Source organism: Trachemys scripta, chromosome 18 (assembly GCF_013100865.1).
Source record: "Trachemys scripta elegans isolate TJP31775 chromosome 18, CAS_Tse_1.0, whole genome shotgun sequence".
NCBI lineage: Eukaryota > Metazoa > Chordata > Testudines > Emydidae > Trachemys > Trachemys scripta.
In genome coordinates, this window is record NC_048315.1 from 19,263,666 (window position 1) to 19,276,317 (window position 12,652).

The window sequence follows — 12,652 nt, forward strand, 5'->3', positions numbered from 1 at the left end:
CGCTGGGAAATGGAGTCTTCCTCTGCAGGCTCAGGCTGCGGCCCGCTCGGGTGGAGAACTACCACTCCCACAGTGCCCCGCGCGGGCGGGGCGGGGCCGGAGCGAGGCGCGCGGGCAGGGGGCGGGGCCGCCGGGGGGTTGTCCTCGTCGCGGGCGGCGCGCGCACAGCAGCCGGGTGTGCAGCAGCCGCCGCCGCCGGAGCCGCAGGACCCGCAGGACCCGCCTCAGCCGGAGCTGCCGCCGCCTCCTCCTCTCCCTCCGCTCCGCTCCGCCCGCGAGCCCAGCCCCGCTCCGACCCGGCCGGGAAGATGGTGGACCGCGAGCAGCTGGTGCAGAAAGCCCGGCTGGCCGAGCAAGCCGAGCGCTACGATGACATGGCGGCCGCCATGAAGAACGTGAGTCCTGCCTCCCCTCCCCCGCTGGGCGCTCACCCCGGGGCGGGGGGGCCCCAGCCCCTGCCTTTCCCCGGGGGGGGGTCCTGCCGCCGGTCTCCCCCCGAGCTGGCGCTGAGCGAGCCTCAGGCTCCCCCTAGAGCTGGGCGTGGGGCGTGGTTGGGGGGTCCCCCCATAGCTAACGGGGTTACCCCCGTCACATGGCGTGTGCCCCCTTTTCGCTCTTCCCTGCGAGCACCCCACCCCCTTCCTGGGCGGGGCTCCCCCGCTATTGTCCCTTTACCCCTTCCCGGGGGGGGGTCTCTGGGGTCGCTTTCCCTCCCTGTCTGTTTTTGGGGTTCGATTCATTGGGCCTGGGGGGGGCATTGCCCCCCTCTGGGGTGGGGGTGTCATGGGGAAGCATAGAGGGGACGCTCAGGAGAGGGGAAGCCTCCACGTATTGCTTCTCTGTGGGTGACTTGTGGCTGAGCTATTCCATGCCATGTGTTTGGACGGGGGCTTGAGGGGGGGGTGAGTTAGTACCGGCTTCCCCAAAGGGGTCTAAAGAGCACTGGCGCTGTAGAGATGCAGTTACTTTTTTCCCTTCCTCGCCCTCCCTTGTATCTGGGCGGTGCCGCTCCCTGCCAGCTTTTCCCATTAACTCAGCTCGTCTGTGCCCCCCCTTACACACATCCTCCATCATCCTCTGCCGCCTCCCGTAAACTGCTTCTCCTGACAGGTCTCAGGGAGCCTTCTTCTGGAACCTGAGATCTTTGGATTGTACCTATAAAACCTCATCTTAGAGATTTACATGCATGTTGTTTCTAGCACCTGATCTCACTGTATCATTTAAATTGCTTTCTTAGAGGTCACCGTGCTGCTCAGGGGAATTCATAATTGTGTGTGTCATTTATATAAAATCACACTGAGGGATTTTTATGTGTGTCTTTCACTATAGCTATTAAACACCTCCCAGTTTCTCTAATGCATCCCTTTTTCATGTCTTCTGTCTGTATTGTCCTGTATTTGGGAAGAGCATATACATGTCTTTTCAATGATCTAAGTTTGTTTATTTTTTATTGTGTTTGTTTCAAGATTTATGGATTTAGCCTTATTTTCATTTTGCACTCTTAAAATAAAGACACTGCATTTATCAGACTGATCTGATTTGTGATACTTAATGTCCCTTATTAATAAATGCAGACATCATTTGGAAATCAATAAGTAAGAAATCACTCTGATCTGATCTTGCAAACAAAGCAATCGTGGGAGGCAGTATCAAGTCATTCCAGAAGATTCTGCATTTGTCATATTGCAGAGAGGCTAGACTGGGTGGAGGGAGGGAGGGGTTGCTTTAAAGGGGAAAACTGTTCTTTATATTTGCCTTGTTAGTCAGGTCTGAGCCTTTAAGAGAAGCTGGGGTGTCCTCCCTTGCTGAAGAAAAGTGAATGCTGATCTTGGAATGTCGCAGTCTGTCTAGGATGCAGCTCTCTGTGCCTATATTGCACCATTTTGTCAATAATCTTGCATTTGTCGAACAGACAGAACTGTCAAAACCTGACTGAGAATGGGGAAGGAAGAGGTATATCAAATGAAATATGGAAAAATCAGAATAAGATATTAGCTTAACAGTACTCAGTGATTCTAATATCTGATGTTCCTCTCTACTGCAGTATGAATTTTATACAGGTGTGTGTCTATACTGATCGCTTCAGTTATCAGTTTAAGGCAGCGGCTTGCTAGGAGTACAAGTATTACACCTTATTTTATATGGGTAATGTATCTATTACTATGGCAAAGCAAAATGTAATGTGGCTGAGGACATGACATAAGCCTTATTGCAGTATTTCCATTCCTGCAAAAACTTGACTTGCACTCTTACACCAGTTCTAGATTTAAAAGAAAAATTCTCATGTAATCAAGGAGAGGGTTAATCTTTTATTGGCCATCACTGAAACAGCAATCTGGGATAATGCTGCATCTCCAGTTGATGCAGTTCAGCCATTAGAAGCTGATTCACACTGAGACTGTTTGGGCTAAAGCCTCTTACCTTCAGCAAACAAAAAGAAGAGCTTTGTTCTTACAGTACTTGTAAAATATTGCTTAAATTTGAGCTACATTCCGTCAATGGACTTGTCACATTTAGTTATGTCTGATATTTGTCCCATCCTATCCCCCAACTCCAATAGTGCAGGAGGCTTGTGACCTCACACTCACTTCCGTAGCAACACACATTGATGTGTCTCTCAATGAAAGAAGCTGCGATGCACCCAGGTGGTAGCAAAGAGGATGCCAATTGCATATATTCAAGGTAATGCTGAAATGTAATAGTACAGTGATCCAACTGGATTGATAGTCCCCTCAGAAAACTACTATTAGGTCTTTCTCAGTTGTCCTTCCACAATTGGTGCCTACCACTTCCTGACAGGCACATAACGAGCCTTATTACATCAAAATTTCATATTTGCTTCCTGTTGTACAAAGCCGTTTTTATGATAAAACGTTAAATATTTGTGGTGGCTGTTCTGTTAATAGAAACTCTTAAGTAGAGAGCAATAGCTAATAGTGAACAATAGATACTTGAAGTATAATTGCCTTTTTAAATGACCATTCCAAAATTTAATTTTATCAGTAACTTAATGACTGATTGTATGTGATGCAGCTTCCAGTTACCTAATTAAATGAGCCCAACACATCCTTTTGGGAGATCTTAAATGCAGCCTTTCTATTAAGGGGTTCAGAATCACTTTGGTACAGTAGAACCCTTCTGATTAAATCACTCACTGGGTAACCCATCATTGCAAGGAGAACGTACTCTTGAAGCCTTCTGAAAAAGCTTAAAAAGAAAAATGTACTGAATGAAAATGCAGTCATCTTATTAGTCAGTGTTTTAACACTTGACTTTCTAGTAGGAACCATCTTTATTAAAAGCAGGATTTTTAACTTGCTAAAACCACTTAACCCATTGATGCACTTAGGGCATATGCAAACAGAACTTGTTAGTGATTCTGTTTAAGCAGGTTAGTATTAGGACTAGTCTACACTACCCGCTCGGATCGGCGGGTAGAAATCGATCTCTTGGGGATCGATTTAGCTTGTCTCATCTAGACGGATAAATCGATCCCCGAATCGACATGTGTTCTCCCACCTCTTCAGGAGGAGTAAGCGCTGTTGACGGGGGAGCCGCGGCGGTCGATTTGCCGCCGTCCTCCCAGCGGGGTAAGTCGAATAGGATACATGGAATTCAGCTACACTATTCCCGTAGCTGAATTTGCGTATCTTAAATCGATTTCCCCCCCCCCCCATATAGACCTAGCCTAATGAGCTCAAAGACTAAACAGTAAGGCTTTTTGAGATGTCCCAGTAAAGTGGAGTATACTGTGTTGCATTTGCCATGGAGGATCAGGATACAATTATATTCTTATAAGGCTCTTGATTGGTCTCTCTCTGTATAGTCTTTGTATTCTTCTAACTATTCAGTCAGTCATAATGTCAACTCATAGCTTGATTTCTAAAAAGCCAGCTAGAGAAGGTTGGAAGTTCTCCCTGAGTAGGCTACTAAGGGCAGGTCTTCACTACGGGGGGGGGGGATTTAAGATGGGTCGAATTCAGCTACGCTATTCGCATAGCTGAATTTGCGTATCGGAGCCGACTTACCCTGCTGTGAGGACGGCGGCAAAATCGACCTCTGCGGTTCCCCGTCGATGGCGCTTACTCCCACCTCCGCTGGTGGAGTAAGAACATCGATTTGGGGATCGATTGTCGCGTCCCGACGAGATGCGATAATTCGATCCCCGAGACATCGATTTCTACCCGCCGATTCAGGCGGGTAGTGTAGACCTAGCCTAAGACTCCGAACAGAACATCAGTACGGGCACTTAGGAACCCTGTCAATGCCTTAAGTGGAAGTGAGCTGTTTTTTGCTCTGAATTGGGTCTCTAGGAGGCTAACCTAACTTAGCTTAAAGCTGCTTATGCCACGAGAGAGAAATCAATACCCATTAGCTGTAATGGAATGGTGATGCCTTTGCAGGCTTTTCAGAGGTGGAGTCCTTCCAACCATCCAAGTCATGTGGTGCTTGGGGAATTGTTTCTGTCTTTGGGGGGGCACTTCTATACTATAGTTTTCAGCCTGATCATTCCACCTGTCCTGCCAGACGGGAGTGACTTTCAGTGAACACTGACTTTCAAAAGTGAGTTTCTTACAGATAGGCAGTTTTTGGAAGCATTTTAAGGCTTCAGGTCTTTGTATTCTTCAGTGTTCTGTGAGCAATGTTTTTATAGGGACTGCATTTATGCAGCATGTAACGAGCAGTCCAAACGATCTCCCTGGTTGTGTCTAGCTTCAGTCACTTCTTGTCTCCTATAAAAATTTGTAATCTCCAAGGAAATTCAATTATGCCATTTTAATACTGAATCACCTTCATATTTGCTACATTTGAGAGAAATTTACCAGTCTTCACTTAACTAAATTAACAAATCCAGCAGTAGACTTTTCGGGGATGGAAAGTTCAGAGAAACTAATAAATCCTATATGATTGTTTCTCTCAAAGCAGGTGTCCAAAATATTATTGTTACAGGAAATATTAAGCTGTGTCTAAACCCACACACACGTGTTGATAGGATGGATTTAGGTCTGGCTTTAAAAGTTGTCAACAAATGTCTCTTGTTGGCTGTCTCCCTGGTTACTTGATTCCGGGCATCTAAATGTCTGTATTACATAATAGTATTAGGCTCTAGTGTGATAGACTAGGAGTAATCTATAGTGGTATAACTGTACATAGTGTTATACAAGTAGATAAATATCAGATTACTGCTGCTTGGAGTTTACAATCTCTACTGGATCAAGAACATAACACTAGTAGGCCACAGTGAGTGGGGAGGACATCAGTAAACACGAAGTACAAAATGTTCTTGGGGGAGGAGGGGTTTGTACCTATTTCGGCTGTACTCAGTTTGAGTGAATAATTTGCAAGTTTCTCATTGGTCCTGAAAAGCTCAAATTTTAATTATGTAACAAATGTTTGGCTTATTGGAAGGCCTCAGGGAAGAGCAAAAATACTAGAAAGGGATATGGAAGAGTGGTTGACTACTATTATAGAGGCTGTTCCAGTCTTAACTGTCAACATGGAAAAAAACATACTAAGTGCGGAATGACTAGGCAGGAGTGACTTGGTAGGCATAGGGAAGGAGAAAACTAGAGCAAATATGTGATCCGGAATGGAGCTGTGCAGAACCTGGACTGTGAAGATGACTAATTTTTAAATCTTTTTGGCTTCCCCAAACTCAAGGGAAGTGAGAGAGTGCGGGAGGTGATTTTAACCACATCTTGGAGGGGAGCACAATGAGAAGTAGGATATTCGCAGGGGAAGTGGCTGCAGAGGATCAAACAGGAGGTCAAATTGGAAATGTTCTTGGTATCAGGACAGAGTACCATCTACTGATGTATACTGAAGTAGTAAGGTTGTAATGCATAGGCACTAAGGGCAGAATCAAGGTTAGCATATAGCAGACAGCAAGTAGTCTTAGTATGACTTCTAGGGAAATCTAGACCATTATGGTTGTGTAGCTAAAATCTTAAATGTGAAAGAGCCAAAGCTGTTTGCATAGGCACAAGGGGCATAGTTAAAGTTCTATGTATTACAACTCTTCCCTGTAACCTTAGCGCCTGTTAACGTGTGCTAGTCTGTTAGGATTTCGTGACTACCATTGATCTTTTTTATACACGTGGTATCCACAGCATTCATTGTGGGTAGCTCACCGGTGAGTGAACTAATGTTACTAAGGACCCTCATTGAAGTTCTCTGAATTCTGCAGCTGCAAAAATCCTTTTGTGGCTCTTTTTGCTGAGGCGATACAGGTGTTGGCCATCTTGGTTCCCGTCTGCCACAAGAAGGGGTCTTTCAGCGGGCATGCATCATAACTGAGCGAGGTTGCTATGAGCCCCAAGAAGGGGCTTCCAAGTAGTTAGGCTTCTGACAAGATACTGGGCTTCTGAGCCTGATATGCCAGCACTCCACTCCCTGTAAATTGTAAGCTTCTCTTAAGGTTTACCTTTTATGCAGCTGTCTTTTTTAATCTGAATTTCTGGTCCCATCTTTTCCTGCTGTTGCCTTGCATGATTTCAGTGCAGCCACGAAAGGGGTCATGGTACACTGACCTCAAATGCTATGGTATGGCAAAGCTACCAAATTCTTTATGGAACACCAGTATTGGATGCTGTGGCAAATTGGGCAGCAGCCTGAACTGTGTGGGGCATAATTTTACTGGCTGAACTAGCTAAAAATGAAGAAAAATCAGTTTCTGAATGTTTGGCTACCTATTTTATGCAGCTGCAGGAATTGAGAGAGACAGCGGTGGAATCTGCGTGTGGAAAGCTATGCCGTAATTGTAGCCTCTTTCACTTCCTGATTTTTGTGCACTTACATTTGTAATACTAATGGTAGACTGACCAAAAAAAAAAAAATTCTGTATCTAGAAGGGATCTGCTAATTTATCATGTAATTCTCTCAAGCTGTAGGCAATAACACTCATGTAGGTACTTCTTGGTATTGCTCAGACAGTTGGAATAAGTTGTAATCTGGAAAAAACAGGTGGCGCAACACTCAAACTCTCTAACCCAACTAAGGAAGTATTTGTTTGCTTTATTGTAGACTTACAAAAAGAAACAAGGTAACCCAATAGAGCCACAGACCATCCTCCTGTCAGAGGGTTAGCCTATATTTTTATAACGTTAAAATAGGTAAATACAACCCAGTTTAGTGGTGATCTTCTCTGTGCCCAGTCCACAGATGATGCAGTTGTGTTAAAAGTCTCTGCTTGAAAGCCTGGCCCATAGCTCAGGTAGAGACAGACTGTTAGCTTTGGAGTCCTTGGGTCTACCAAGATGTTTGCCTTAGCAAACATAGCTACTCTATTGCATATCTGTCTTAAGTACTTCGTTCAAAGCTGTGTACTGAGTGGCTAGTTGATACTTTGGTTTTGCCCATGTTCAAATCCTTTTCCAGGTGTACTAAAGGTTGGTGATGCCACACCCACAGCTCCTTTCACAGAATAGGTAACCACACACCACTGGGTAAATCAAATGGGAGCAGGAAATCTCTCTACATAAAAATACAAGATCTAAAACTGGCCATCATCTTCAGCAGCCAGAGCCTGGAGTCTTCTCCACTTGCTTCCTCCCAGCAGAACTCCCCTGACTTTAGTTCTTTAACATGTACATCTTGGGAAAACCTACAGATTTATTTGCAAGACAGAAAAAACGCACTGGATTTGCTTTTGAAGTATATACCTGGCTGCCATACTCAGCAGCACTTCAGGACAAGTAGCTCAACTAACAGTAATATAAACCAATGAGTGGTTATAAGGTGCATAGATTTTTTTGAATCTGAATAACACTGTAACCTAGCAAGGCAGGGCTAGATGTAGACAGTGTCTCCTTAGATAAAGGAGACTCCGCAGGTAGTCAGGCGCTGTTGGTGGTGACTGGATGCAAGAGTGAGGAGGCTCTGTCAAGGTGAGTGTAGCATTACTCTTGGGACTTGCTGGAGCAAATCACCCTGCCAGTTAAGGATGGCTGGTTTACAAGAGCTGGAGATTCTTGCAGATCACTGCAAAAAGCTTCACTGTGACCTGCATATAAAATCCGTACTTGGTGTATGGACCCTGTAAAGGTGTGGAGGTCACCCCAATATACCCCCTGCAGTCAGGTGCAGGCCGCAGGTGATCCCTGCCTCTTCTTTATACCCAGGTGAAAGAAAACAGTCCAAGCAGGCTTTCCAGTATTAAAGTGCCTTCTTTAGAAGGTTGTGCCTCCATTAATGGAAAATGACAACACAACAACCAAAAGCTTTACTCAGTTGCTCCAATGACAACACACCACCCTTGAGTACCCCTAGGCTAGATTCCCTTCCTGGAGCTTGGGTTTCTGCTAGGCATTCAGCCACATGCCAGTCTTCCCCTTCTTCCCCCCTGCCCCCCCATGGTGTGTTTTTTGCTGAGCAACTCCCTAGTAGCTCCTCAGGGGGTCCCACACCCACTTCATTCTCCTGGACTGCTTTGGTCCCTTGCCTTGGGAGCACCTTCTCTCTGGACCTGTTGCTCTGTTCTCCAGGGAGACACCATGGGGAGCAGCTTCCTAACCAGCTGCCCTGAGGAAGAACCTTTCTGCTCTGGGTCTAGACTGAGTTCTCATAAGCCTTCATTAGGTAAGGAGCACCTAGACCTAATAAACTGCTGCCCAACTGGTTAGGCAATTAACTATCCATAGGTGGATCTGAGCTGGCTCATTCTCCTTAGAGCCTGTCACAGGTCAGCTGAATGCTGCGCTTCCCTCCCCTCCCTACCCATCAGACCCTTTTTGTCCTTGCCGTAGTCTTGACTGGCATACTGGTGACACATCGGTCATTCCTCCCAAACAGCGAAGTTACAGCAGAGGCTGCTAAATGCAGTTCAAAGAAAAATCTTCTGTCAAACACTCAGTCCCACAAACAGCTATAGAAACAGCAATCTAAATTGATCCCAGAATTCCTTATGCAACCGTAACACCCTACTTCCACACAGACCAGTAAACCAAAAACTCCCTGCAAATGGACCACTAAAGCACATCCTTTTGAGTCTTCATGCTATCTTGAAACATGCATTATTTGACACCTTTGCTGCTGTTGGTTTGTCCTATCTGGCTTAAACTGAGGACTACATTTTGCCCCATGGCTTTTGGCCAAACTGGTTTCACTATCCACAAACAGGCACTGTGAATAATTTCTCTTGTAGGCATCATCAAAGTTGAGGGGGGAGGCATTGAGGTTAAAGTCCAGTGTCCTCAGAGACCTAATGTACACCACTCTCAGTGCAGGAAGGTTGCTAGCATGTTATTGTCTGTGGACCCTGCTTGTGGTAGGGCTTAGGTGGTGTCCGGCGGGATAAGGGAAAGCATCCAGTTTATCTTGGGCTCAGCTGCTGGGACTAGGAATTTTTCTCTTAGGCTTCTGGCTCCCCAGTTGTTGCCTCTCTTTGGCGAAGACACGTCTCTCCTGCTGCTGGCTGGGGGTTTTCCATGCTGCAAAGTTGCCCTCCTGCACTGTGAGTACCCTAGCAAGTCAGACTGTAAGCAGATGTGCTTTGCTTTCACCTCAGAGGCGATAAACAGCATAATTTCCCATAGCTATAAGGTACCACACAGCTCTTTCTAAGCAAGCATATTTATTCTTCAGGTGAAAGCATTACAGAGAGAACCTAGTAAAACAATAAAGAACTTACATGTGTGCTAATAAGCTTATCAGAAATCATGCCCACAAGAGCTCTGGTAGGAGTCAGTCCTTCAACCCCACATAGGGGATTTTCCTCTTGTTACAAGTTCATACCACCTTTCGCTCGGAACAGAAACCCATTATGAATCAGTCCCTCCTTTATACAGTTTGGGCCTTCAACCTTGGGTCCCTGGGAACATGTAATCAACACACAATGGATTTCTCCTCAATCATAGCTTCAAAAGGTTGGCTCTGGAGGTGGGAATTTGCATTCACCTCCAAGTATGTCCTAGGAAACCCACTCATGTTCATTCTTATCTGGCACATTGGGTCCCAGAATTTAACATTTAATCATGTCTCCCCCTAGAGATGTTGCATACAATGACAATAATACACAAACATTTGCATTTTTCATACTAGGTCACAGTAGGGGGAATCTCACAGCTTTCCCTGTCTTTCTGCTTTGCTTCTCTTCAGAATACTCCTTTACCTGGACTTTCATGTCTCTTCCTCCCTACCCATGCATTTTTTGGAGGTCTTCAGATCCCTACTCTCTAATGCCACTCAAAACTTTCCTAGATGCAGAAGAGTGAAAATGGTTCAATTCTGGTCAGTGTCACCTCTGCTGTTAATGCAGACTAACCACATTTTTGAAAAAAAAAAAAAAAAAAAAGCAATATTGCGGGGGTCTTCTGTTTAGTCATTTATAATTCTCACAATGTATCCCCTCAGAAGCCATAAAAAACACATTCTGCTGCTATTTGGTGCACTGGATAGAGGAGTGGAGAGACTCCTTACTCTGTCACTTCAAGAAAAAAAATCTAGGAGCAGTAGAGTGAAATGAATTAGATGGCTCAACTTTAGGGCTGTTTTGTTGGGAAGCTGTGAAACTGACCAAGGTCATGCTTGTTTCAAGCTGCTGCTGCTCTCCAACTCATGCGCTGGAGGTCTGTTACTTGCTATGGACAAAAGGTTTTCAAGATCTGATATTTTATTGTGCCACTTTATCCAAGGACTTGATGTGCTTCATAAAGCACAAACAAATTCTCTCAAGGCAATACAACCACTTCAGAGAGTGAACAGGCACAGGAAGGAGTTGGCGGCAATCAGTGTAAACCAGTATCTGAGAAAATGCAGTGCGAAATTTCAAACAAACGAGAACTTTCTCCAGCTTGATCGTAAACCCAGTCGGCTACTGGTAGCCAGAAGCTAGCATTCTGATTTTCATTTGTGGTTCTTAAATCAAGGTCTGATATAGTGAGACACCTCATCACTGCTGTCTCACCTTTTGATGAGTGCTGATGTTGGCTCCAAACAAGGAATATGCTTCCATAAAGATTATGGGGAAATGCCTAAAACTGTCAGTTTGGTTTTTAAACTTGGTATCTTAATGATTCTCTGCTTACCTAAATCAGGCAGCATTCCTTGTTGAGTTTACTTGGGGTTTGGATAGAACAGGTAGTATTCTCAAGTGTAAAGTACTCAGATTTTCACACTGAGGACCTACTTCCTCTTAATCTTTGTATCTGTTAGTTACTGTTAGCTTCCTGTTTTGGTCATCTCATCATATGGTTGTGCTCTTGATTTCTAGTCTTTAGCTTTAATAAGTGTCAGGGATTAACATTTAAAGGCATGTGTACAACTGGGCTTCAGCAGGTGGAATGAGGCTCTCTGGGCTGTCACTTCATCCGAAGTAAGGCTATTGGTTGTGGTCAAGAGTTCAGAACAAAGAAAGCTTCCTTCTTCTACATGCAGATCTCTTCAGAAGAAGGCCAGCTGAGCAAGCCTCTGCGAATATTGACGAATTAGGCTTGCTGTATCCAGTGGAGTTACAAGGGTTTTTAATTTATACTACTTTAAGCATGTTCAGTTCCTTTTACAAGCAGCATCATACTAATTAAAATGTGCCATGATTCTTCCTCTGTCGCTAAAACTGATTAGTATGATACTAGTCAGACTTTTTCCCATGTGCCATAACAACAAGCCTTAGATCTCATTCACCTCTGAATGGGTCATTGAAGAGCAGCTGACATACTAAGTTTCCTTGGTTATTCTGTCTCAAACACTATTTAAAAAAAATATTGTGGTGTTAGCATGAGCGTGCTTGAGTTTCTTGGTTTGACATTTTGAGTAGTTAGTGTACCCTTGGTGCTTTCAGAAAGTTTCAAGGGTTCAGCAATTATACCGTACTTTGCTGGCTCACACGAACTTGAGATGGCCTGTTCTTTGGATCTTAATATTGTTCCAAGTATTTCATTCCAGTCAATATGAAATGTTATTTCCTTTGACACTTAGATTCTCTCCCTGACTCCCTCTTCTCTCGTCTCTTCTTCCCCCCCCCCCCCCCGAAGGTTGTGAAAGCTTTCCTACCAGACAGTGTATTGGAAACCTAAGGTAAAATATTTTGTTTTAGAGATTCCAAACAAAACACCTTTAAACCAATGTGAGGTTGTTGACTAAGTGTTTAATCTCTTGCTTGATTCTGGTGAGCCAAAGTTTTACATCTCTTGTGGCAGCCAGGGTCCCTAACTGAGCTACGTTGCTTTTAGCTGATGGCCATCTTGCCAAAAAGGGAAGGAACCCATTGTAAGACTTGTTAACATTAGAGGGGACAAACTCCTGTGTGTAATGCATAACTTGATGTGATGCTTAAAGACAATTGTAAAGCAGAAATGCCATTCTTAATTTCCTCTGCTTTTGTTATGGTTTCAGGGTGTTTTGAACCTGATGGTCACATCTTTCCAGAGTCAATCTTAACATAGGTGTGGACCTTTAGGTCATCTGTTCTGTGGTCACCAGGCTTTGGCCCGTCTCTTTGCCAGAATCTTAGCATTCAGTGTTGTGTAAAAAAAAAAAAAAAAAAATTTCTTTTTAATGGACACCCTTTCTGTCTTGTCTTGAAAGAGACGGAAGCTGGTCACCTTTGTCTCCAAGAACTGTCCTCAGTGGCTACTCACATATCCAAAAAGAACACTATCCATTTACTTTGGCTTGTTTGGATAAGCCAGGGTTCTGAGGAGACTCTTTAAATAGG

The 12,652-nt window shown here is 44.5% G+C and overlaps 1 protein-coding gene across 1 annotated transcript in view; it reads left to right on the forward strand.

Moving 5' to 3' along the window:
• Window positions 1-249: 249 nt before the first annotated feature.
• YWHAG (tyrosine 3-monooxygenase/tryptophan 5-monooxygenase activation protein gamma) overlaps window positions 250-12,652 on the forward strand; it is a 35,735-nt gene continuing 23,332 nt past the window's right edge. The window contains exon 1 of the mRNA XM_034752513.1: window positions 250-395. Coding sequence (XP_034608404.1) covers window positions 309-395 — 87 coding nt within the window. The 5' untranslated portion in view covers window positions 250-308. The remainder of the gene's footprint in view (window positions 396-12,652) is intronic.